We start from the raw sequence: 27,263 nt of genomic DNA on the forward strand, positions 1-27,263 counted from the left end.
ACTTTAGGATGGATATGTATACTGTGCCATACTTATGCAATAAGAGAGAACAAATTACTGCTATACATAACAGTATGCATGACTTTCACAGACAATGCTGAGCAAATGAAGTCAGACACAAAAGAACATATTTATATTTGGGTCCTCTGAGAAGCAGGTGCCAAACTAGAATTAGACATGCCAAAGTCTTTTTAAGGGAAGAGGCTGTGAAGAATAAAGGGAAAGGAATGACAAGTCTTCAGTGCAGGTTTAAAACCTGTGAAGGGAGAGGAGGAGGGAAGAATCGAGTAAGAAGAGTCTCAGAATGCAGGGCAGTTTTGAGAGTCTCAGTCAAGTTGACTTCAGCAAAGGTTGTCTACTGGAGGAGCCCCCATCAGGCAGAAATGGCCAGGCTCTAGTATCCCTACCATGCTCAGCCTTTGGCTGGAAGCAGCCCAGGGGAGCTTGATCTCAGGAGGTAGATCTACAGGGCAGCAGCTAGAGGTTGTTAGTCAACTCTGCTTCTTGAAGCAGGTTCTCCTAAAGAAAAATCTGAGTGGCATCCTCCATGGCCACCACAATACTGTATGATTCCATTTATATGAGGCTCAAGAGCAGGGAATGCTTAATCAATGGTTGTTGAACTCAAAATAGTGGTTATCTTAGTGGGAATAGTCTTAACTGGAAAGAGGCATGAGGGAATCTCCTGGGGTGCTGGAAATATATAAAGATTCATTGAGCTAACATTTAAGATCAGTATATTTCACTGTATTATACATCAATAAAAAAAAGTTGGGGTGCCTGGGTGGCTCAGTCAGTTAAGTGGCCAACTTCGGCTCAGGTCATGATTTCGCGGTCCATGAGTTTGAGCCCCACATCGGGCTCTGTGCTGACAGCTCAGAGCCTGGAGCCTGTTTCAGATTCTGTGTCTCCCTCTCTCTGACCCTCCCCTGTTCATGCTCTGCCTCTATCTCAAAAATAAATAAACATTAAAAAAAAAATTTAAAAAGTTTTTTTTTTTTAAGTACATAGTGTATAATTCCATGTAAATGAAGTGAAAACTGGATGATGGTGGTAGAAGTCCAAATAGTGGGAGCAGTATTGGATAGGAAGGCATGAAGGAATCTTCTGAGGCATTGGAAATATTTTATATCTTGATTGGGATAGTGTTTATGTGGATGTTTACCTGTGTAGACATTATTAAGCTATACATTTAAGATCTGGGCACTTTAAGTTTTTTTTTTTTTTTTTTTAACTCCACTTTAAGTATTTTTTTTAACTACAATAAAAATTTTTATTTTAAAAACATAATATGTACACATGAACATACTTGAACAGAAGAATACAAAAAAGTTAAATAAAAATTTCTTCTCAAATTCTTTTACCTTATAAACCTAGTCCCACTTTCTTGAGACAGCCACTGTTTTAGTTTTTGTTTGTTACTATTACAACTAAAAATGATATTCTTATATTTGTTCTTGATTTATTAACTTTAGATAGTATTTATTGACTTCCCAGTACTACGGATGAATATTGAACAAGAAATACAAAGTAGGAAGAATATTATAAAAAAATTAAAGGTACCTATTAAAGTGTTTAAAGGTGACAGGGTGGTCCCCTCTTACCTCCAACATTTTCCCCTTTCCTCTTCCTTAAATTCTGATTCCAGCCACACTAAACTATTGGCCTTTTATTTAAATGTGCCATCTACTTGTACAATCACATGCTATTTTTTAATTTTTTAAAGATTTTTTAGGGGTGCCTGGGTGGCTCGGTCAGTTAAGCATCCAACTTCAGCTCAGGTCATGATCTCATGGTCTGTGAGTTCGAGCCCCGTGTCGGGCTCTGTGCTGACAGCTCAGAGCCTGGAGCCTGTTTCAGATTCTGTGTCTCCCTCTCTCTCTGCCCCTCCCCCATTCATGTTCTGTCTCTCTCTGTCTCAAAAATAAATAAAACGTTAAAAGAAAAATTTAAAGATTTTTAAAAAAGTTTTTATTTGAGTAATTTCTATGCCCAATGTGGGGCTTAAACTCATGACCCCTAGATCAAGAGTCACATGTTCTTCTGACTGAGCCAGCCAAGCGCCCCTATGATGATAAGTTTTTTAAAATACAGGTTTCCTGGGGCGCGTGGGTGGCTCAGTCAGTTAAGCATCCAACTCTTGATTTCAGCTCAGGTCTTGATCTCACCCTCATGAGATCAAGCCCCAAATCAGGCTCTTCACAGAGTGTGGAGCCTGCTTGGGATTCTCTTTCTGCCTCTGCCCCTCTGCCCCCTTTTTTTCTCTTTCAAAATAAATAAACATTTTAAAATACAGGTTTCACTCTCCTTCTGTGTAGATTACCTTTCTGCACCTTATCTACCCTTTACACTACAGTTCAAATATTCCTTCCTTAGTAGTCATCCTACTTACCTAAAGAATTTGGATAGTTCTGTATGACCCATACAGATTGAATGTATTTCTATTATGGCGTTCATCATATTATACTGAAATTATTAGTACACTGTTTCACTAATGTAAAAGTTTCTGGAAAACAGTTTATTTTTTTTGTTAAATTTTTTTTCAACGTTTATTTATTTTTGGGACAGAGAGAGACAGCATGAATGGGGGAGGGGCAGAGAGAAAGGGAGACACAGAATCGGAAACAGGCTCCAGGCTCTGAGCCATCAGCCCAGAGCCTGACGCGGGGCTCGAACTCATGGACCGCGAGATCGTGACCTGGCTGAAGTCGGAGGCTTAACCGACTGCGCCACCCAGGTGCCCCAAAACAGAGTTTAAATCTAACTTTAAATCTTTGCTAGGGCTCAGTAAACAATTGTTTTTTTCAGAAGTGCCTTTGAATTGGAAGAAGTTTGGGAGACATACCCAAATTTTATAAGGCTGGCTCAACCTCAGAATTACCAGTTGTCAGTAATAATTTTTTTTGTTTTTTAAAATGTATATTTATTTTTGAGAGTGAGAGGGGAGAACATGAGTTGGGGAGGAGCAGAGAGAGAGGGAGACCTAGAATCCAAAGCAGACTCCAGGCTCTGACCTGTCAGCACAGAGCCTGATGTGGGGCTCGAACTCATGAACCATGAGATCACAACTTGAGCCAAAGTTGGACTCAACTCACTGAGCCACCCAGGTGCCCCAAGAATTTTTTTCTGTCCTCTCACAGTCTCAGCAAGGGAGTACTTGTCTACTGGGTTAGATTGAACTAACCCAGAAGCTTGAGGTTCATATTTCATCTGCTGATTTCCTTCACCTCACATTTCTGATTCCCATATGAAGTTCAATACATCAACTGCATATGTCTGCAAAAGGAATTTCCTATTCCAGCAGTTAAAACTGGTGCTAGAGATGACTTTGAAATGGGGGCAGTTGCAATAGTCATTATTTGAGCTTGGAGAGATGTGGGAGACTCCACCAACTCTTACTTATTCTTCGTAACTCTTTGCTTAAGTACTACTCCCTTCTGATACTTCCTGTATCTCTCCAGGCTGAGTTAGAGACTTCCAAACATAGTGCACCTACCCTTTTAGGGAAGGAAACCCTTTTGGAGAAATGTTAGTTAAGCCCCCTGGGTACAAATACGATCCTATGAAGTTGGATGTCTTGGGTAAGGGGGAAAACTACTTTGCAGGAAACAAAATGAGGAATTTATTGATTTTACTCCTGAGATGTTAGAGAGGGACATTGAAATGAGAGAGAATGGAGAGACAGGGAAGCACAGGCAAGACAGAGAGAGGCTGAAATTGGGCAAGGTAGTAAAAACTTGTAGATATTACATATGAAAAACATTTAAGAATGGTGATACCAAACGTGTTTCTGGTAAATAGTAAACTAGATTGTTTGCTCCAGCTCTCCCACAGAAAACAATTTAAAATGTTGGATAAGACAATTTAAAAACATTCATAAAAAGCATCTAATTGTTGACAAGAAACTGATAAGAAACTCAAGCCAAAATAATTAAAAAGGAGACCCAGGGAGATAAGTGAAGCATGAGAACACTAATGTAATTTTTCCTCATATGAAGGGGATTTACAAATCCAGGCAAGCTAGGGCTTTGCTTTGGCCAGCCTTGTAGACTGATGAGTCTAGAAATCAAGGCCAAGGACCCACCCAAGGTAGGGAATCTAATTAAAGGAGATCTTTCCCATATTAACTGGAATCTCAAAGGGCTACATCATTGAGGTAAGACTGAATCATCAGGAAACCCATAACTCTTGCCTCACCTGCAGGGAAGACTCTTGGTATTGGGTTAAGGGGTTAAAGAAAAAAAGAAAGGAAAAAAGTTCTGAAATGTGGCATAGGTTTGTGTTTTCAGATAACTTAGCCTGGATTTACATCATCTGGGTGTTTCAGAGAATCTCAAATTGCAAAGTTAGTTTGTGAGTGTCCAGGATTGGTTGTGTGTCTAGATGCTAGTCAGAATTAAACACACATCTTTCAGGAAGACATCATCTTCATTTCTACAAATAATTTTTTAAGGACAATGAGTTATTCACAACAAACAATATCAAAGCACACAAGGAAATGACACAAGAATAAGCAGAAAAAAAAGCAAAAAGAGGCACAGAAATATATCCTTATTGGAATTACCAGACTGGTTTATAAACATACTTATTACATTTAAAGAAATTTTAAAATGAGCTTGAAAAATCAATAGCAAGAAGAAACTATAAAAAGTCACCTATCATATTTGTAAAAGGACCAAATATAACTTTTAGAAATGAAAAATGTGATCCTTTGGTAAAGATTTAATGAACAGGTAAAAGAATATATTGGACATACCTGAAGAGACAGTGAAATTGAAACCAGAGAAAAATGCTCAAAATATAGAGAGACAAAAGATGGAAAATATGGAGTGAGGTCAATAGACATGGAGGATAGCATGAAAGGTATTAAATATGTTCAATCAGAGTTCCAAAAGAAGGGGAAAATGAGATTAAGAAGATGACAATATTTGAAGAGATGATGGTTGAGAATTTTGCAGAGCTAATGAAAGATACTAAGCCACAGATTCAAGAAGCTCAATGCATAACAGCAAGATCCATAAAAAGAACTCCACATCTAGACAAGTCATAGTAAAATTGCAGAACAACAGCAAAATGTTAAGAGCAACCAGAGAAAAAGATAGCTTACCTTCAAAGGAGTTACAGTTTAACTAAAACTTACTTTAAGGGAAGTCATTTGATGATGAAATTATATCCTCTGTGTGTTGAAATAATTGCCAACCTAAAATTTTATACTTAGCAAAACTATCATTTAAGAACAAAGGTAAGTAAAGTTATTTTTTTGACAAAAATTGGGAGAGTTTTCCACCAGTAAGTTCTCATTAAAGTAAATTCTTGCCAAAGAGAAGAGATCCCAGAAGAAAAGTCTGAGATAAAAGAAGTAATGAAGCACAATAATAACAAAAACTAGTAAATATATTGTTAAATCTAAATGAGCAATAATTGTATATAAAAATAATAAAACAATATTAATAGTGTGTTTTGGGGTTAAGTAACAATAAAATAATATAATAATATATTGAATTTAAAGTGTTCTAAGGGTTATATTTTATCTGGGAAGAAAGAAAAGGTATTGCCTCATTTGGACTTTGATCATTTAGTATATCATGCTATAATTTTTAAGGTAATCATTAACAAAATAGAAACAAACCAGTTTGGGAAAAAAAAACAAAAAATGAGTGCAAGAGAAACCTAGAACAGATGAAACAAATAAAAAACCCAAAGGAAAATATGGAATGAAATCCAAATGTATTAGAAACTACATTGAATATACATGGGCTAAGCGAACCAGTAAAAATGCAAATATTGTCAGAATGGATAAGTTTATCTATTCACTGCTTATGAGACATATCTAAGACATAAGGACATAAAATATTGAAAAAAAAAGTATAGAAATATATTGGATATGTAAATACTAACCAAAAGGAAACTGGTGTGGCTATATTAACATTAGGCAAAATAAATTTAAGGCATAAAGAATTATTAGTGGCAAAGAATGTCACTTAAGGATGATAAAAGTTTCAATTTACCAGGAAGATATAACAATTTTGAATTGCTATGTAATAATAATATAGCCTCAAAATACAGAGGACAAATATTGACAGATCAGAAGACAAAATAGTCAAATATACAACCATAGTGAAAATAACACACTCCCCTTAGTAATTAACAGAATAAGCAGCTAAAAGTATCAGTCAGAATATAGACGTTTTGAACATGATCAGCAAACTTAACCTAATGGACATATTTAGAAAGCTGTACTTAACAGCTGTAGAATATATGCCTGAAATATTTATCAACATTGTCCATATGTTGAGCCATAAAATAAGTTTCAACATATTTCAAAAGATTGATATCATACATAGCATCTTCCCTGCCCCCTATACAATCAACCTGGAAATCTAAGAAAACATTACCAAATATCACCAAATTTTAGGGAAGTAAGGCACATATGTGTAAATAACCCATGAGTCAAGCAAAGGAAATATCCTAGTGAAAACTAGAATTTTTTTTTTTGTTTAACAAGAAAAATATACATATCAAACTTGTGTGATTAAGCTAAAGCCAGTTTTTAGAGGAACAATAATGTATCATCTTAATTATTCATGTTAGAAAAGAAGAAAGACCAAAAGAAAAAAAATCAGAGTTAAGTATCTATATCAAGAAGCTAGGGAAAAAAGCTGGCAAAATAAGTCCAAACAAATAAAAGGAAAGAAAAGAAAGACAGGGCACAAGTTAATAAAATAGGAAACAAATAATAAAAAGGTTCAATAAAGACAGACATCAGATCTTTGAAATGACTAATAAAGTAGACATTCCTCTGACAAGAATGAAAAAAGAAAAAAAGTGAGCACATAAAGTGGACAGTCCTACAGATGTTATTATAGGCATTAAAAAGAGAATATAAGGAACAATGTTATACCAATAAATTTGAGATTTTAGATGAAATGGGCACTATCCTAGAAAAGTATAATTTGCTAATACTAAACCAAGAAGAAACAGAAAATATGAAAAATCCTATAATCACAAAGCATATTATAGTAGTAAAATATCTTCCCACAAAGAAAATTCCAAGCCTAATGGTTTCTCCAGTAAATTCAATTAAGCATTCTAGAATAAATAATTCCAATCTTATACAAACTCTTCCAGGAAACAGAAAAAGAGGAAGCATTTTCTAACTCATTTATAATGCTAGTAAAATCTAACAAGAACAGGAGAAAGAAAAATGCTGGCCAGTTTTACCCATGAACTTACATAAAAAAATAAGAAAATATATTCGCAAACCAAATCCAGCAATGAAGAAAAGATAATACATTAGGACAAAGTTAGATTTATCTAGGATTTCAAGGTTGGTTTAACATTGAAAAATTAATTTATGTAATACATGACATTAACAGTTTAAGAAAAAAATAACATGATCATCATAATAGATACAGAAAATGTACTTGATAAAATTCAATTTCCATTCAGGATAAAAATTCCTAGAAAACTAGGAATAGAAGGGAATTTCTTTAATCTGATAACCATATTATAAAACATCAGCAGTAAATATCATACTTAATGGTGAAATGTTATAAGCTTTCTTTCTGAGATGAGAAACAAAATAAGGATGCCTACTATCATTGTGTCTGACACTGTATAGAAGGTGTAAGTAAAAAAACAAAAACAAAAACAAATATATATAAGGATTAAAAAAAGAAAATAACATTACTTGCAGGTGATCTAATGTGTTTATAGAAAACCCAAAACAGTCTACAGATAAATTGTTAAAGTGAATAAGATAATTTAGCAATTTGCTTAAATCAATATACATATAAACCAATCATATTCTTATATACATCAGCAGAAAATGAAATTTGGAAAATACTCATTGTAATAGCACCCAAAATATGAAATACCTAGGAATCTATCTAACAAAAGGTCTGGAAACGTTCTAACACATTAAGTTATACAATCTTATTGAGAGACCTGAGAAGACTTAATTAAAAGAAGAGATACTATGTTGAAGAATGATTATAAGAAACAGTACTGTGAAAATGTCAATTCTTCCCAAATTAATTTCTGGATACAATAAAATTCTAACAAAATTTCAACAGTTCTGTGTGTATAACTTAAGCTGATTCTAAAATTTATACAGAAGTGCAAAAGGACAAAAATAGCTATGATACTCTTGAAGAATGAGGTGAAAAAATCTCTACCAGATTGTCAAGATGGATTATAAAAACTATATTTTAGTGCAGCATTAGAGCAGGGATAGACAAATAGAAAAACAAAAGAGACTGCTCAGATATAGATTCTCATGTGTAAACGGACACTTCATATATGAGAGAAGTATCATTGCAGATTAGTGGGGAAAGGCTAGACTTTTCAATAAATTGTGCCAGGACAATTGAGTAACCACATGGATAAAAAATGAAATTTGAGGGGCGCCTGGGTGGTGCAGTCGGTTAAGCGTCCGACTTCAGCCAGGTCACGATCTCGCAGTCCGGGAGTTCGAGCCCCGCGTCGGGCTCTGGGCTGATGGCTCAGAGCCTGGAGCCTGTTTCCGATTCTGTGTCTCCCTCTCTCTCTGCCCCTCCCCCGTTCATGCTCTGTCTCTCTCTGTCCCCCCAAAAATAAATAAACGTTGAAAAAAAAATTTAAAAAAAAAATGAAATTTGATCCCTACCACACAGCATATGTAAGAATTAATTCCAGGTGGATTTTAGATCTAAATGTGAAAGGTAAAATTATACTTATATTAACATTAAAAACTTACGTTCATCAAAAGGTATCATAAAGAGGCAAAAACACAAACAATAGAGTGGGAGAAGATATTTAAAACATATGTAACTTATAAAGCAAAGTATCCAGTATAGGGAGCTTGTATAAATCAATTAAAAAAGATGACCCAACAGAAAAATAGATAAAAGTCTTCTATAGAACTTTTTAAAAGAGAAAATCCTAATGGATATGTTTGGTACTATCTACAATGTATCCCTCACAAGAATGTATCCTTCACAGATAAGCGGGGGAGGGATTACTGTATACCTATGTAATGGAATACTATACAGCAATGGATATAAATGAACTAATGATACATGAAATTAACCTTTAGAAAGAATCAAGGCATAAAAGAATATATTTAATATGATTCTCTCTACATAATGTTCAAAAATAGGGAAACTATATTGTTTAGGAGTCTACACTTTGGTGGTAAAACTCCAAGAAAAGGAAGAGAATTATTATTACAGAGCATCCTCTTTATTTATTTATTTTTTTAAAAGTAAGCTCCACACCCAGCATGGAGCCCAGTGTGGGGTCTGAACTCATGATCCTGAGATAGAGACTTCAGCCAAGATCCAGAGTCAGACACTTAACCAACTGAGCCACACAGGCACCCTTTTAATCATCCTCTTTGAAGGAGGGATATGATCAGGGAGAGGTGCATGGGAAAAGGGTGGGTTTCTAGGATGCTACTTGTATTATATTTCTCCACTTAGGTGGTGGGTAGCTCAGATGTTTGACAATTATTTGTTAAGCTATACTTTTGTCTGTAATACATTTTTCTGTATGCACGTTATAATTCACAATAAAAGTGGTAGAAAAAAGAAAGAATGGTGATGTTTACTATTCCACTCGAAGCTTTTTGCATCTGTTGTGGCCCTGTAAACCCTTCCTCATCTGCCTTCTGAAATCTTCCCTAAAGTCTACCACTGAAATATTCAAGGGACAGAGGGCCCTAAGCTGCCATCTAGGTCACAGTAGCACTTAATCAAACAGTACTGTACTAACCTATCTCAGACGCTAGTCTGTGCCCTCCTTGGTGACAAAGACTGAGACCTGAGCATAATACTAGTAGTAAATGAAAGCTTATTGACTGAAGTATACAAATTATGGTGAAAGCCATGGATTCCTAGCTGTATAGAATCACCTCTTTATCTATATGTCCCACAATCTAATACAGAGCCTTGAAATTGTTGATTTATGGTTTACAAAGTTCTTATATATTATATGACTACATAAAGTTACACTGTAAGAGAGGTTGAAACTGGTATTAGTTGAGATGAGAAAATGGTCTGTGCCAAAGATATACTAGAAAATGATGGCGCCAGGACTAGAATCAGAAAGCCAGGATCTTTCCACTCATAGACTGCATACTTTCCTCACTTGTTTCCTGTCAATCAGGACAGACATATTTTGGGAGATGCTTTAAAGACCATTGAATTTTGGGCTGAGCACTGGGTGTTGTATGGAAACCAATTTGACAATTACTTTCATATATTAAAAAAAATAAATAAAGACCATTGAATATTAGACTCTAAGAGAGCTGGGTCAGAAGGAAAGGAGAGGCACATGCACGCATCTTTATCCTCAATTTAGTCTTCTGCATTTTAAAATTTGGCTGACTTCCTTCTATGTGAGTCACATTCTAGAAAACTTCCACAGAAATGATGGAGGGCCCAGGAGCCTGTTCAGTCAAAAGCTGTGTGATCTATGTCTGCAAGAAATGGACTTCAAGCTAAAATTTGGACTGAAGTGTACTTCCTCTACCCTCTGAGTTGTTGTGCAACCTTTTCTAATCAGTGGTTGGTGGTTTAAACCACTTCTTTCTCTTTTTTGCTTCCTGTTTCCTTATCTTTTTTGTTTTCCAAACACCTTCATTGCTCTCTGTTTCTGGATTCAGATACCAGATGATCAATGTGTTACCCTGGGATGATCCAAAGTGATAGCATAGTATCTTTATCCAAACACTGCCTCAAATTTCTAGCAGTCTTCATAATAAACGCTGACACTCTGGAACGATACTTTGGCACCAATCATGTTTCTGCAACCTCAGGAGCTTTCAGACCTACATAAATCATTATTGTGCCATAGCTGTCTGAATTTATATTACTTCCTAACAGCTACAATTTGTTCTTTCTTGGCTACTTAATTTTCAATTCCGAGAAATGGGTTACTGGTGAAATGATAAGCCTGCTATGGTAAGAAAATAAGTTCTACTCTAGGTCACTGACACCTGCACAAACCTGGCAATCTTGTGTTTTTACCCATTATTGTAACTTAAAAATTATTTTTCTTGAGATCAAGTTTTGTTTTTGACTAAAACTATTCTACTCATAGAGCTAAAGGTAATCATACTAATCTGTCAATTTATCTACTGACATTCTTCCTTCCGAGGGACTGACAAGCTTATGAAACTGAACGTGGAAGGCAAGAAGGGCCCTGAGAAACATTTATCACATGCACAGGCTGTGGGGTAAGGAAAGCTTGCCAAAGGTGAACACAGTTAAGATGCAATATGTCAACAATCTAAAGTGTAAAAGGACACTGGAGGATGAAAAACAATATGTAAAAGGAGAAAATAGTTTCTGGGCTTAGGAAAAAAAATCACAAATTTAAGAGCAGGCCCTACATGCTGTGAGATTATCTAAAGAGCAGGGGAAGGAAAGTGAAGTCACGACTCACATCATCAGAAAGCAGCAGGTGGCAATCTTATGTACTCAGCACCATTGCTAGTTATCCCTTTAACCTGTACTGTTAGTTTTCCCTCACTGGGGTTGGTTAAAATTTGTATTTTGTTTATATCTTATTTGCGTAATGGGCACTTTTATTAAACTTTTATATGAAGAGCTCATATAAAATGTTAGGAATAGTTATTACCTGTTAAGCTAAAACTTCCTATGAAAAATGGAACAGCTAATTATTAAGAGCCTAGATACTGGAGACTTCCAATGCCAACTCTACTACTTACTAGCTGTGTGACTTTGGGCAAATTACTTAACAATTATGTCCCTCTGTTTGCTCTCTCTAAAATGTGAATAATGAGTATGTACCTACTATTATGAGCATGAGGACTACTGAATAAATACATCAAAAACATTAAGAATAGTACCTGGTACACAGTGCTATACATGTGTCAGCTATCATTTGGGAGCGGATGGAGCTTTTCCCTTTGAATTCCCTAGGCATCTATCTCTCTAGGATGGTCCCAGTGATAGTTCTGTTTTCAAGGAGACATTTAATTCTTGAGGGGACAGAAGTTTCCCCTTAGAATTCAATCATTAAAATGTTCATATTCTGTTTCTCACTTTTATAAAATTCTGTTTAAAAATGGGACAATGCTATTGTAAATAAACAAGAATAATGCAGTAGTCTATCTCAGGGCAACATTATATTCATTAATATGTGTTAATGCTGACAGAGTAAAGCTGTCCAAACGGCAGAGATTTGACCTTACTGGAGTAGACACAAATTCTGGGTGTGGATTTGCCTTCTGTGCTCATAATGCTTCTGCCAGCACCAGTGGACTCATAGGATGCCTTATCTACCATCATGACATTCCACACAGCATTGTGTCTGATCAAGGAACTCACTTCAAAGCAAAAGAAGTGAAGCAGTGGGCTCATAACCACGGAATTAAATGATCTTACCACATGCCCCATCACCCAGAAGCAACTGAAAGAAAAATGGCTTACAAAAATCTCAGTTACAGTGTCCTTTGGGAGACAATACCCTGAAATGAAGGGGTTCTGTTTCACAGGATGCAGTATATGCTTTGAATCAGAGACCAATATATAGTGCTGTCTCCCTCATAGCCAGAATAGTTCAGAAATCAGAGGTGCAAATAGGAGTGGGAAATTATACATAATAACCCACTTGCAGAATTTTTGCTTCCTATACTGGCAACTTTGAGCTCTACTGGTTTGGAGATCTTTGCCCTCAAATGTGGGATGTTTCCACCAGGACACAATGGCTCTTGCCTGAATTGGAAGATTAGACTGCCACCTGGACATTTAAGCTCCATGTGCTATGGCCAGAAAAAAGGGAGGTGGGGTATTAACCTACTGGATGGAGTGATGATCCTGATTACTAAGGGATAACTGTGTTGCTACAAAATGTTGGCAAGAAGGAGTGTTTCTGGAACCCAGGAGATTTTCTGGGGTGTCTCTTAGTTCATCCTTGCCTAATAATAAAAGTTAATGGAAAACTACATAGCAACAACAACAATAAAAAAGGGCAGAATATGAGGACCCATACCCCTTGGGAATGAAGGTTTTGGTTATTCTACCAGATAAAGAACCAGAGCAACTGTCTGGCTGAGGGCAAGAAAAATAAGGAATGAGTAGCTGAAGAAGGAATACATGGGTATCAATTACAACCTCAGGACCAATTATAGAAACCAAGTAGCTTTGCATATTTTCTATTTGCTTGCTATATTCATATGTTTATTTTGTTTTATTTATTTATTTATTTATTCATTCATTTATTTATTGCATGCACAAGTGGGGGAGGGGCAGAAGGAAAGAGAGACTCTCAAGCAGGCTTCATGCCCAGCTCCATGAACTTGGGATCATGACCTGAGCTAAAATCAAGAATCTGATGCTCAACTGACTGAGCCACCCAGTGCCCCCATATGTTTATTTATTCATTTAAAAATTTTTAATTTTATTTTGAGAGAGAGAGAAAGAGAGAGAGAATGAGTGGGTGATGGGCAGAGAGAGAGAGAGAGAGAGAGAGAGAAAGAATCCTAAGCAGCCCCCACACCCAGCATGAAGCCTGAAGCCTGATGTGGGGCTTGATCCGATGACCCTGAGATCATGACCTAAGCTGAAATCAAGAGTTGGATGCCTAACTGACTGAGGCACCCAGGTGCCCCCCCCCCATATATTTATTTTAATTTGCTACCCATTTTCTCACTTTTTATAATTTTTAGTTTATATTCAAGTTGTTGGAAGTTAATTTTACAATTTAGTTCTTAGGAAACTGAATGGTTCTGTGAATGAATTTGAGGAATAATTAATATGGCTAGGAATAAAAACAATGACTACTGGGACTATGTTTCTCTATGTTTTTAGGAAATGGTGGATACTTGTAGGATGGATAGCTGTATCTCCTCAGGTAGAAATAGAAACTGTCAATGCACAAGAGTTCAAACATGTGTACAAAGGTGCATATGGAGGGGTGCCTGGGTGGCTCAGTCGATTGAGCGTCTGACTTCGGCTCAGGTCGTGATCTCATGGCTCATGAGTTCGAGCCCTGTGTTAGGCTCTGTGCTGACAGCTCAGAGCCTGATGCCTGCTTAATATTCTGGGTCTCCCTCTCTCCCTCTGCCCTCTCCCACTCATGCTGTCTCTCTCTGTCTCTCAAAAATAAATAAACATTAAAAAAATTAATCAAAGGTGCATATGGAAGTTGACTAGCTAAAGGGTTGCATCATGCCAGTTATTATTTATTGCCTCTCAGCTCCAAATATATCTTTTTTGTCTGCTTTGTGAAAATGGATCTGGGCCCTGTAAATGTTTTCCTTCACCAGCTGGCACAGTGTTAAATTTTGTCAGAAGATGATGTTGGAGTGACACTGCAGGAGGAAAGGAACTTTCTTTCTGGTTCTGGATTATTGCCTTGTCAGGCTCCTGTAGTATGTGTAATATTTCCAGTGTCCATATGCCACAGTGCATGGTGGCCAGCAGCTTTGCCAACAACCTTTCCTCCTTGTGTGATTTTGTAGACTGAGAAATTTCCCCATGAACAGTTTTTCCTTGGCACCCTAGAGGGTGGATCTCTGGAAAGTTACAGAGAGTGAATTTCCAGCATTGGTGACATCTGCTATTCGGTGACCCATGGTTGTGCCCTCTTCAATAAGGTCTGGATGTCTGCTCTGGGAGATGGTAGCTCTTTCTTGGAGACTCCATCTCAGTCCTAGTGGCAGTAGCTGCTCTTTATATCTACTATTCCTATATTCTTAGTGTTATTTTTATATCTTACTAGCCAATTCCTTGCTATTCTAATCCTCTGTTATAGTAGTACTTCTTTATATTAAACTTTTCCTGTTCAAATTACTTTGTGTTTCCTGACTCGTAAGAGGATCCTGACTGGCTCACATGTCTACAATGTTAATACTGATACTAAACAATACTATTATTAAAATCATATAATGATATTACAAGAAAGGAAAACTACAGACCAACATCTCATAAAAATAAAAGCAAGAATCCTCAACAGGATATTAGCAAATCAAATCCAACAGCATATAAAAATGGTTATACACCATGACCCAACGGGATTTATTCTAAATATACTAGGATGGTTCAACATTTGAAAATCAATGAATGTAATCCATCTCATTAACAAGCTAAAGAAGAAAAAATCATATTATCACATCAGTAAATGCAGAAAAAGCATTTGGTAAAATCTAATACCCATTCATGATAAAAAAAAAAAAAAACTCTCAGCAAACTAGGAATGGAGTAGAAATTCCTCAACTTCATAAAGAACATCTACTAAAAAAAAACTATAGCTAACATCATACTTACTGGTGAGAAACTGGATGCTTTCTCTCTAAGATCTGGAACAAGGCAAGGATGTCCCCTCTTATCACTCCTATTCAATATCATACTGGAAGTTCTAGTTAATGCAATAAGACAAGAAATGAAAGATATACTGATTGGTAATGAAGAAACCAAACTGTCTTTGTTCACAGATAACATGAATGTTTATGTAGAAAATCCCAAAGAATCAACAAAAAAGTCTTGGAATTTATAAGTAATTACAGTAAGATCACAGGATATAAAATTAATATACAAAAGCCAATTGCCTTCCTAAATACCAGCAATGAACATCTGGAATTTGAAATAAAAAAGTTTTGCACCAAAAACTTTAAATATTTAGATATAGAAATCTAAGAAAGTATGTGCAGGATCTGTGTGAGGAGAACTACAAAACTCTGATTAAATAAATCAAAGAAGACCTAACTAAATAGAGAGCTATCACATGATCCTGGATAGGAAGACTCAGTATTTTTAAGATGTCAATTTTCCCCTAGTCAGCCTATGGATTTAATGCAATTCCAACCAAACGCCCAGCAAGTCATCTGGGGGTTTTCAACAAACTCATTCTAAAGTTTATATGGAAAGCCAAAGATCCAGAATAACACAATACTAAAGAAGAACAAAGTCAGAGGACTGATACTAACCAAATTTAAGATGTACTATACAGCAATCAAGAAACATGGTATTGATGAAAGGATAGGCAAATCGATAAATGGAGCAGAATAGAGAACCCAGACACAGACCCACACAAATGTAGTCAAGCGATCATTGGCAAAGGAGCAAAGATAATTCATTGGAGGAAGGATAGTGTTTTCAACCAATGATGCTGGAACTGGACATCCATATGCAAATAAATAAAAATAATAAATAAATCTGGAAATTTATTTAAAATTAAATTTTAAATTAAATAAATTAAATTTATTTAAAATTAAAATTAATTAATTTTAGACCTAAATGCAAAACATGAAACTATATACTTTCTAGAATATAACGAAAAAAATCTAGATGACTTTGGGTTTGGTGAAGAGTTTTGGGGTATGATGCTAAAAGCATGATCCATGAAAGAAAACTGCTAAGTTGGACTTTACTAAAATTAAAAACTTCTGCTTAATGAAAGACACTGTTAAAAGAATGAAGGGAAAGAATGGGAGAAAATATGTTCAAAACATGTAAGGAACTTGTAGCTAAAATATACAAAGTACTCTTAGAACTCAGCAATAAGAGAATAAAACGATCCAACAAAAAAATGAACAAAGATCTGGACACTTAATCAAAGAAGATACACAAATAATTATATGAAAAGATGCTCAGCATCAGATGTCATTAGAAAATTTCAAATTAGGGGCGCCTGGGTGGCGCAGTCGGTTAAGCGTCCGACTTCAGCCAGGTCACGATCTCGCGGTCTGTGAGTTCGAGCCCCGCGTCGGGCTCTGGGCTGATGGCTCAGAGCCTGGAGCCTGTTTCCGATTCTGTGTCTCCCTCTCTCTCTGCCCCTCCCCCATTCATGCTCTGTCTCTCTCTGTCCCAAAAATAAATAAAAAACGTTGAAAAAAAATTTTAAGAAAATTTCAAATTAAAACAACAATGAAATACCACTATATACCTCAGAATGTCCAAAATCCAAAAAACTGAAAATACCAAAAGCTGGTGAGGATGAGAAGCAAGAAGAACACATTAATTGCTGGTGAGAACACAAAAATGGTAAACCAATTTGGGAGATGATTTGTCAGTTTCTTACAAAACTAAACATATTCTTACCATACAACCCAGCAATCACACTTCTAGGTATTTATGCAATTGAGTTGAAAACTTATGTCCACACAAAAACATGCACACAAATGTTTACAGCAGCTTTATTCATAATCACCCAAAACTAGAAGCAACCAAGATGTCCTTTATAAATCCATACAATGGGATATTACTCAGCAATAAAAAATGATCAGGTCACAAAGAGACATGGAGGAATCTTAAATGCATATTACTAAGTGAAAGAAGCAAGCCTTGAAAAGTCTGCACACTATATAATTCCAAGTACATGACATTTGGGCAAAGGCAAAATTATAGAGATAATAAAAAAATCAGTGGTGTGAAGGGTTGTGGAGCAAGAGGGAGAGATGAATAGGTAAAGCACACAGGATTTTTAGGGTGGTGAAAACTATTCTGTATGAAACTGTGTAATGGTAAACACAAGGCATTATGCATTCATCAAACCCCACAGAACTGTATAATACAAAGAATGAACCTTAAACTATGAACTATAGTTAATAATAATGTATCAACATTAGTTCATTAATGTAACAAATGTATCACACTAACGCAGGAGGTTAATAATGGAAACCGGAAAGGGGTGATGGCATGAGCTGGAGTGGGTATGTAGAACTCTAGTATCTCAGTTATTCTATAAATCTAAAACTGTATTTTTAAAAAGTGTTAATTATTTTATTTAAAAAAAAATTTTTTTTTCAACATTTATTTTTGGGACAGAGAGAGACAGAGCATGAACGGGGGAGGGGCAGAGAGAGAGGGAGACACAGAATCGGAAACAGGCTCCAGGCTCTGAGCCATCAGCCCAGAGCCTGACGCGGGGCTCGAACTCACGGACCGCGAGATCGTGACCTGGCTGAAGTCGGACGCTTAACCGACTGCGCCACCCAGGCGCCCCAAAAAGTCTTAATTATTTTAAAAACTAAAAGCAAAGGGACCAAAATAAATAACGTTTTTGGTTCTAATTACAACGGTAAAATATAGGCCTTTATATCATATCAGAGTGATTTCAAACAAATTAATATATGGGAAGTACAAAGTTTTTTATTATATTATACTTCGCTACTCTTTTTGATCTTAATATACCCTTAAGTACAGAGCAACAAATTCAGTTTGTAAACACCAAAACATATTTCATTGAAAATCATCCACTAATACACTTTCCTTTGTACACTGGAGATATTAAATTCCTTCTTACAAATGCCATGTCAACTATCTTTTTAAAGTTCCTAAAATGTATGTTTTCCAATGTTCTGGTCTTACTGATCTTAATGGATCTATGATGCTCTGGGATGTGAACAAATTATCTTATGTTCCCCACCTCCACAAGCAAGTAACAATACTTTCACCTCTAGTCTTCATATTACGATTTTTTGTTTGAAGTTTATGTGCAAGATTTAGCTCCATAAATACGGACAGAAACGCAGTTTTGACAAGTAACATCAACATCAGGACTAAAAGTCCCAGGACTACAAGCCACTGTAGAGGAAAAAACATGGAGTAGATTATTATAATTTCAGTTAGAGGTATTTTATACTAGTAATATAAATCTGCCCTCAATATCACACTGTTTCTATACCCATGTTATACTGAGTAATGTTCAGCCAATTAAGTTGTGAAAGATTATGAGTTTGAAACATTGTAATTTGATGATCTTAAAGGTAGGAGAAAGTCAGAATCCTATTTTTTCCTTAAAAATCAGCATTTTATAGTATCTTTTGCAGTGCCCCATTTACAAGTTCCTATTTCTAATGCTGTTTTCTAGGTAGGACCATTCTGTCATTTTCCTTCATAGCCTAGCAGCTTAACTCAGAATACTATAGAGATGTATTATAATACAAAAGAATGAATTAGGAAAAATTAATATACATGAAGATAATTATATTTAGAAATCTGGGCTTTGAATTTTACTTCCCTTTAAATATAACTTTTTGTGAAAGAATCACTATATTCAATTATCCTAAGGGAATTATTCATCTATTCTTCTGACTATATAATCTAAATATTTAGATATTTATATTTTATAATTACCGCAACAGCTAGCACAATTACTGTGTAGACCTTCATTTTTTCCAAAGCCTGGACGACAGCTATCCATACGTACTACTTGAAAACTGTGGTCCACAAAATGCATAGCTGGTATAGTTTTATTAAAGTCGTGGTAGTAAATATATGCTTGGCTCCGGAAAAATTCTTCTATCCGATCTCTTGCCTAAGATTTTAAAATACCAGAGAGAAGTACAGTTACTAAACTGTGAACCAAATTTATCCTCCTGTATCAGAGGCGATGAAACATAGTACAAACATGTCATGCTTTATGCAACAGATGAATTCCTAAAAAGTTGTGTGTAAATACGAAAATTAGTCTAGCCTTGACCTTATCAATTATTATCAATTCATATGTGCAATGGTTAAGAAAAATTAAATTAAGGTTTAAATTATTTGCAGCATGTCTATTCCATGTGTAGACAACTGAGAGTTCATTATTTCTTATTCCAAAGAGCCAAGCAAAATGGAAACCAAAACTGTTCTCCAATCAGCATTAAAACTAATAATGTACATTTTATTTTTTGAGCACAGAATTTAATAATAATTAATATTCACTGAGTGCTTTCCATAAGCCATGCACAATATTAAGGGCTCAAGGAACTAAATCAGGAGAGTAAAGGGATTTTTTTAGACTATGTCCTTAGCTTCTGAGAATGGCAGAGGGAAAGCAACTATAATGACCAGCATAGATACAATTTTGGAAGAACTACTGGTTTAACCTAGGATTACATGATTGTGGGGTTGTTCTTCAAGATGCTACTTAGTTGCCATTTGGGAAACAAAAACCAGGGGTCCATTCTTCTATCATAGAAGAAATACATAATATTAACCTGGAGAGCTACATATTATTCTAGATGTATTATTCCAAAACAAAACATCTTGAGATGGCCCAGACTCTCACAATCTCTGCTTTAAAAACTGAAACCAGTGGTTGGTGGCAGCGGGGGGGGGGGGTGGGGGGGGTGGGGGGGGTGGGGGTGGGGGTGGGGGGGTGGGGTGGGGGGGTGGGGGGGGTGGGGGTGGGGGGGGTGGGGTGGGGGGGGTGGGGGTGGGGGGGGTGGGGTGGGGGGGTTGGGGGTGGGGGTGGGGGGGGTGGGGTGGGGGGGGTGAGGGTGGGGGTGGGGGGGTGGGGTGGGGGGGGTGGGGGTGGGGGGGGTGGGGGGGTGGGGGTGGGGGGGGGTGGGTGGGAAGCGCCTTGGTGGCTCAGCCAGTCAAGTGTCCGACTTCTGCTCAGGTCATGATCTCACCCTTCGTGAATTCAAGCCCTGCTTTGGGCTCTGTGCTGACAGCTTAGAGCCTGAAGCCTGCTTCCTATTCTGTGTCTCCCTTTCTCGGCCCCTCCCCTGCTCACACTCTGTCTTTCTCTCTCTCTCAAAAATAAATAAATAAATAAACAAATAAATAAATAGTAAATAAAAACTGAAACTAGGGGCACTTGGGTGGCTCAGTGGGTTAGGCATCTGACTTAAGCTCAGGTCATGATCTCTCAGTTTGTGAGTTTGAGCCCCGCATTGGGCTCTGTGCTGACAGCTCAGAGCCTAGAGCCTGCTTCAGATTCTGGGTCTCCCTCTCTCTCTGTCCCTGCCCTCGTGTTCTCTTTCTCTCTCTCAAAAATAATAAATAAACATTAAAAAAATTTTTAAAAACTAAAGCCAAAAATCAATAATACTTTATATTTTTAAAAAGAATAATTTAAATCTACCTGCTTAGAATGTCTATTATTGATAAATATTCACAACATGGAGGAATAGATTTTTGAAGAAACTTTAAATTAGTAAAATAAAGTATTCACAATTTTTACACAGCTTTGTTAACTACTCAAATACTTTCCCCCTACATTGAAATTCTTACCTGGAGGATATTATGATTAGTGATATCTTCACAGTCAGCAGAATCATTGCATGCACCTTTCCACCCTGGTGCAAAAGGATTAACTGGAGAGAAATAAAATACCTTCACAAAAGAATTCTAAAAAGTTCCAAACATTCCAACAAAGCCTCCAGTGCTGAATTTAGTATGCATGTGTGCATGTGTTTATCTAATCTTAGTGATAAAGTAAAATACACAAGTTGAATAATTTATACATTATTATTTCACTCCATCTGGGGGCTAATCAAAGTAACTACAAGGGTTTAAAATGAATGGAAATAAATTTGGTTTGGTTCTTCTCTTTTATTAAGTTCTTCTCAAAAATACAATTTAAAATTTTATAAGAATTTATAAATTAAATATTAGCTGCATAGTTAAAGGCCATATTTATAAAGTGATATTGACTTCTAAAAGATAAGCAGCTCAGGGGTGTCTGGCTGGCTCAGTCAGTAGAGCATGCAACTCTTGATCTTGGGGTTGTGAGTTCAAGCCCTATGTTGGGCATGGAGCCTATTTAAAAAAAATTAAAAAGAGGTAAGCAAAAATATATCGTCGTTTAAGGTAAATAATTAAAACATTAATTTTTAAAACCATAACCAGGCTAGGACCAACAATATACTTTAGTGCGTAACAAACATTTAGGGCCTACTATTTGTAAGATATCTCACATTAAAGAAATGTTAAAAAATTTTTTTTACCTTGAAAGGCTATAAATAGCTCATGTATGAGGCCATGTTTTGGAATTTTAACAAAATGGCATTTATATGATGGTTCTATGACATGGCATGACAAATCAGAGATTAAATTATCCAAGATTTTCTTCAGCACTCTAAAAAGCAGGTCATTATATCTTCCTTCACAAGACTTTGTGGTAAAACGTACAGCCATCTGATATGAGTAATCAGGTTCCCGATAGGCTTTAAAAAATTATGAGAATAAAAACAATTGTGCTTACCATTAATTTCTTCTACCAAAGAACTTGCAAATAACATGCAATATGAAATCCCATTAATCTTGCAAATCAGCATAGAAATTTATCTAATAAAAACGTTTTATCAGTTTGTTCTCAAAAAATATATAAAACTAATAACTTTAATGAAAAAAGGTTGTTTTCATCTGATATGTTATCTAATCAGTACAAGAGAAGAAATGGCTGGATAGATAGATATGTTAACAGTATAAAAAAATAAAATGGTGGAATAGCTTAAAATGCAGAAAGTGTCACTGCTCTCAGGACAGTCCAGTGAAAAGGATCATCAATTTGCTTTTATAGAATTAACATCAGTTTTTAAATTACTTGGCAAAATTGTGATATGGTAGATTATACTTGCATACCTAGAGGGTGGGAAGTGGGAGGCTGAAAGAGGATTGTTAAGGACATACTATCTAGATGTCAATTTAAGAGTTTGTGTGGGGGCGCCTGGGTGGCGCAGTCGGTTAAGTGTCCGACTTCAGCCAGGTCACGATCTCGCGGTCTGTGAGTTCGAGCCCCGCGTCGGGCTCTGGGCTGATGGCTTGGAGCCTGGAGCCTGTTTCCGATTCTGTGTCTCCCTCTCTCTCTGCCCCTCCCCGTTCATGCTCTGTCTCTCTCTGTCCCCAAAATAAATAAACATTGAAAAAAAAAAATTAAAAAAAAAAAAAAAAAAAAGAGTTTGTGTGGTCATTCTCACTAAATGAAGAGACCATACACTTAATTCTTATCCAAACTAAATGTATAAGTTAAAATGTGCCCATAGTCTTACCAAAGATCATAAAGTCATATCTCTGCTTTACTATTGTTTCTTCTTGGGTTTCTGCTTTGACAGTCTTATAAGAAAGAGTACATGTGTAAAGTCCAGACAAAGCCTCCAGAAAATCTTTCACCATCAGCTTTCCTGTTTTAGTTATAGTTATTTGATTATTTCCTAAACATAAATAGTAAATTATTTGGTTGTTTAACATATAACAATTCAGACACTATTTAGTAAACTTGGGGTTACAAATAAATACAAAAATTTAAAAATTAATGGACTATTTAAACATTTAACTTCAAGAATTAAAAGAAATCTTAATTCTGTTATACTCTTGTGGAAAGCCACATGAGGTAAGCACACTTTTGAAATATATTTTGGTTTTCTTTAACTTGGTTCTTGGCCTCTAATTTCAATTGGTTTATGCTGGTAACTTAGTAAATGAAATTATACTGCTCTGTAGTACTACACAATTTCCTCATGTAAAACAGAAATTAATGTTAATATTCCCCAAAACTCTTCTAACATCATGAAAAAGTATATATTGGATATTCATCTCCAATACAGATACTACAAAGATAACTTTTAGGTTTTATAAAAACTTTTGAACTAATACCGCTCTGAGAAGTAAGGTACAAAAGGTTTGTATGCTGGTTTTTACATACAGAGAAAATAAGGCACAGACCAAGATACATAACATGATTTGTCTAAGTATGGAGCAAGTGAAACCCCAGTTAAAATTAAATTTCAGGAGTGCCTGCATGGCCCAGGCATCCAGCTTTCGGTTTTGGCTCAGTTCATGACCTCACGGTTTTGTGAGTTCGAGCCTTGTGTCAGGCTCTGTACTAACAGCGCAGAGGCTGCTTGGGATTCTCTTTCTCTCCCTCTCTCTCTCCTCCTCCCCTGCTCACGCTGTCTCTGTCCTCTTGAAATAAATAAATAAAACTTTAAAAAAATAATTTAAAAAATAAATAAATTTCAGGGCACCTAGGTGGCTCAGTCAGTTGGGCCACTGACTTGATTTTGGCTCTCAAAAATAAACAAACACTAGGGGCACCTGGGTGGCTCAGTCGGTTGAGCGACTGACTTCAGTTCAGGTCATTATCTCACGGTTTGGGAGTTTGAGCCCCGAGTTGGGCTTTGTGCTGACAGCTCAGAGCCTGGAGCCTGCTTCGGATTCTGTGTCTCCCTCTCTCTGTCCCTCCCCCACTCATGCTGTCTCTGTCTCAGAAATAAATAAACATTAAAAATAATAATAAACACTAAAAAAATTAAATTTCAATTTGTTCATTCTAATAAGTGACAGTGCTTTTCTTTTTTAAAAAGTCCATATCATTTTAAAAGAAGATACTGAGGGGCGCCTGGGTGGCACAGTCGGTTGAGCGTCCGACTTCAGCCAGGTCACGATCTCGCGCTCCGTGAGTTCGAGCCCCGCGTCAGGCTCTGGGCTGATGGCTCAGAGCCTGGAGCCTGTTTCCGATTCTGTGTCTCCCTCTCTCTCTGCCCCTCCCCCGTTCATGCTCTGTCTGTCCCAAAAATAAATAAAAAACGTTGAAAAAAAAATTTAAAAGAAGATACTGATATCAAACAAATTACCTGTTAATGGCTTTTCATTAGGCCCAATCCATATGTAGGTGGGGTCCACTGTTTCTTTTTTAGCACGTCTAAAATCCATACAGACAAGGACTGGGCTATGATGATGTATTTTTACATATAATTTCACTGTGACAAAATAAAATAACATATAGCCATATTATTAGCAAAATTAAGAAATACACGTCCTACCATTTTGTCTCAAGGACACACTAATTCTTTTTGGATTTCCCTATTTGAAAAAATAGCCTATCATTATAACATTTAGAATATGAATATAAATTCCTTCTTGCTTCTTACAAGTTTTTAAAACTCTAGATTGATAGTAAATATTCTTTTTTTTTCTGTGATATTATAGTTTTGTTTATAAAAATGTACATGATGCATTTAGTTCATTTTAATGTACAGATTCAGAACTCACTTGAATCAATTTTTTGAAGGGTTAGTGGAATCAATTTAAAGATCAGAAAAGGGGGGCCCTTGGGTGGTTCAGTGGGCTGAGCCTCAGATGCTTACTTGGTTTCCGCCTAGGTCATGATCCCAGAGTCCTGGGATCCAGCTCTGTCTGGGTCTGGCTCCCCGCAGGTAGAGCCTGCTTGGGATTCTCTCCCTCCCATGCTTGCACTCCTCTCCCCTGCTGGCACTCACTCTCTCTCAAAATAAATAAATTAAAAAAAAAAAAACCTTTAAAATTAAAAAAAAATAATAAAAAATAGTCTACTGAATGCCAGCCCCTGAACATACAAAGAAGGTACCGTCCCACGGTTTGGCAGGCGGTGAAAAGGGGAGGGACTCCAAACATGGAGAGCTTCCAAACAGGACAAATGCCCAAAGTTATCCCAAAGTTATCTCAAGTTAGCCTGTGGGACCAATTTTTCCTTGGGGAGGGGGGGGAAATGTTATCATAGTGATAAACAACATTTGAGCGGAGCCTTAAAGGATGTGTAGGAACTCCAAACAGAGGACTTGCAGCCCTGGAAATCACTCTGAGTGGGCCTTGCATGTTGCAAAGCAGTAGAGATGCTTGGAAGAAAGGTGGCATCAGAGAAAGATCTGGATTGAATCCTAGCTCCTTACGAGCTGTGCGGCTTTAGGCCAGGTGATACACTAAGGTGTAGCAGGGTCTCTGTAAGGATGAAAGGACGAGAGTGCCAAGCACCAGGTGGATGGTCAATTAACTTTCTCTCCCTTTCCCTCCGCTGGAAGAACCTTAAGCAGGTCCACTGTTCCCCGCGCTCTTCTGACAGACTCTGCGGGTGAAGAGTCCTTAGTACCTGGGTGTCCCGGCTTGCCATAAATGAAACCTTTGCTTGTGCGTTCCGAAGAACGCCGACCTCCAGCTGCGGAAGAAAGAAACCACTGACTTTTTCGGTAGAAGAGGAGCCGGGGCTCAGAGTGGGGTTAGGGCGGGGAGAAGCGGAGGGGGCAGGACTGGGAAGAGGGACAAGGCTGTGGGGGGAGGACCGAGCGGGAGGAGCCCCACCTCCAGTGAGGTACCAGAGCACCGCAGAGAGTAGGACCCACGCTCGCATCACGGCTCAGGGGCTAGCGTCGAGGGAGGCGTCGAGGGGCGGGCTCCTTCCTACCTCAGCCCCAGCCCAACGCCTCCCCATCTCTCCTCCACAGAGCGGAGCAAACCGCCGGGATCAGCTCCCCTACCCGTCCGTCGCTACCGCGGAGTGGATGCGCAGGAGAGCGCGCGTGCGCGCTCCGGAAGCTCGCGCGCGGGGGCGGGGCCGGCGCGCGCTGGGCCCGAGCGCCGGAGGCGAGTGCCCCGCCCTCTCGCGCACACTCGGCTGCCCTCGTGCGAGTGCCTCGCGCCACACGCCTGGCGACTGGTGGTGTCATTTTCCCGCGCTCTCCGCGACTTAATTCTGTGAACGGCTCCTGGGAGAAGGAAAGAGTAAAGTTAAAAAAGTCAAGGCTGCACGTTTCGGTTACTTAACCTTTCTGGAGGCTGAAGAGATCTACGAGAGGAACACTGTTGGGCCCCCAGTGGGACGATGGGGTAAGGCGAGTGAGAGATGCAATTGCATGAGGACCGGAGAGCGGGAGAAGCGTCGGAGAAATTTCCTCCCCACAGGACACAAAGAGCTTGTGGAAATTTCCTGTGCCTTGGTTCTCATGAATTCTGCCTGAAGTTGTGTGCGCAATCTTTTCCAAACTCTTCCACCCGATTTTTACCTAACTGCATTTCCTACCCCCCAAACGAAGAACCCGAGGAACCACTAGTGCGCCAACAAGGCATCTCCAGCCCTTCCCACTCGAGAGGAGCATTCAACCTTTATTTTCCACATCCCAGTATCAGAGGGTGTGGGGAGACCCCCATGCAAATTTATCTAGGGTTGTGAAGTAATCTTCTTTTGAAAACGGGCCCATTTGAAAGGGCAAGATCCCCAGCTCTGCTTTGCCTGTGGGGATGGATGACAAATGAGTCGAGATCACAGAGCTCTGAAAGAGACCGTGCCCCGTCATTCATGGTTCCTTCTTGGCTACCAGTTTGGTGGCCTGTTTGTTGTCTATTTCTTAGCGGTGGGACACCCTGGGTGGTGGTTTTGAGTAAGCTGGTGGGTAAAGAGACCAAGGTTCAGACAGGGTGCAGAATGATTATTTGGGGTGAGATCAAGAGTTTTCAGTTTTATTTCCTTTGAGCCAAGTCAGTACTTGGACTATCTCAGATGGTCCAGGAGCAACCTTTGTCAGTGGTTTCATTTTGAGTCACTGTTAATTATACCTACATAGCTGAAGCCATGAAATGTGACTCAGTGAGTCAGATCCACCCATGTCAGTTACTGTGTCTAGATTCATGGTTTAGTCTCAACTGTTCCTTTCTTTCTTTTTTTTTTTTTTTAATTTTTTTTTTCAACGTTTACTTATTTTGGGACAGAGAGAGACAGAGCATGAATGGGGGAGGGGCAGAGAGAGAGAGGGAGACACAGAATCGGAAACAGGCTCCAGGCTCTGAGCC

At 37.7% G+C, this 27,263-nt stretch overlaps 1 protein-coding gene across 3 annotated transcripts; it reads right to left on the reverse strand.

Annotated features, from left to right (window-relative positions):
- Positions 1-18,078: 18,078 nt before the first annotated feature.
- On the reverse strand, positions 18,079-26,002 carry ZPBP2 (zona pellucida binding protein 2). Of its 3 annotated transcripts, none has more exons than XM_047845942.1 (8): positions 25,779-26,002; positions 25,570-25,635; positions 24,299-24,424; positions 22,715-22,876; positions 21,671-21,889; positions 20,955-21,037; positions 19,086-19,266; positions 18,079-18,533 (listed from the first exon to the last, which is right to left on the reverse strand). In XM_047845942.1, exons 1-8 carry the CDS (start codon positions 25,825-25,827, stop codon positions 18,439-18,441), a joined length of 981 nt encoding a protein of 326 aa, XP_047701898.1. In that variant the 5' UTR covers positions 25,828-26,002; the 3' UTR covers positions 18,079-18,438. The 3 variants fall into 3 exon arrangements, with proteins under 3 accessions (XP_047701898.1, XP_047701900.1, XP_047701899.1); XM_047845944.1 differs by having other exon boundaries at positions 25,793-25,999; XM_047845943.1 differs by lacking the exons at positions 25,570-25,635; positions 25,779-26,002 and adding an exon at positions 24,812-24,882.
- Between the last annotated feature and the right edge of the window lie 1,261 nt (positions 26,003-27,263).

Source organism: Prionailurus viverrinus, unplaced genomic scaffold (genome assembly GCF_022837055.1).
Source record: "Prionailurus viverrinus isolate Anna unplaced genomic scaffold, UM_Priviv_1.0 scaffold_35, whole genome shotgun sequence".
Taxonomy (NCBI): domain Eukaryota; kingdom Metazoa; phylum Chordata; class Mammalia; order Carnivora; family Felidae; genus Prionailurus; species Prionailurus viverrinus.

What these genes read in the sequence shown, in the direction of transcription:
- ZPBP2 (XM_047845942.1), bottom strand. Translation starts at nt 25,827, where the DNA reads ATGCGAGCGTGGGTCCTACTCTCTGCGGTGCTCTGGTACCTCACTGGA. An exon ending in TAATGAAAAGCCATTAACAG is followed by an intron (nt 22,877 to 24,298) that starts GTAATTTGTTTG and finishes ATTTATGTTTAG; the next exon opens with GAAATAATCAAATAACTATA. An exon ending in TAATTGTGCTAGCTGTTGCG is followed by an intron (nt 18,534 to 19,085) that starts GTAATTATAAAA and finishes TTTCCTCTACAG; the next exon opens with TGGCTTGTAGTCCTGGGACT.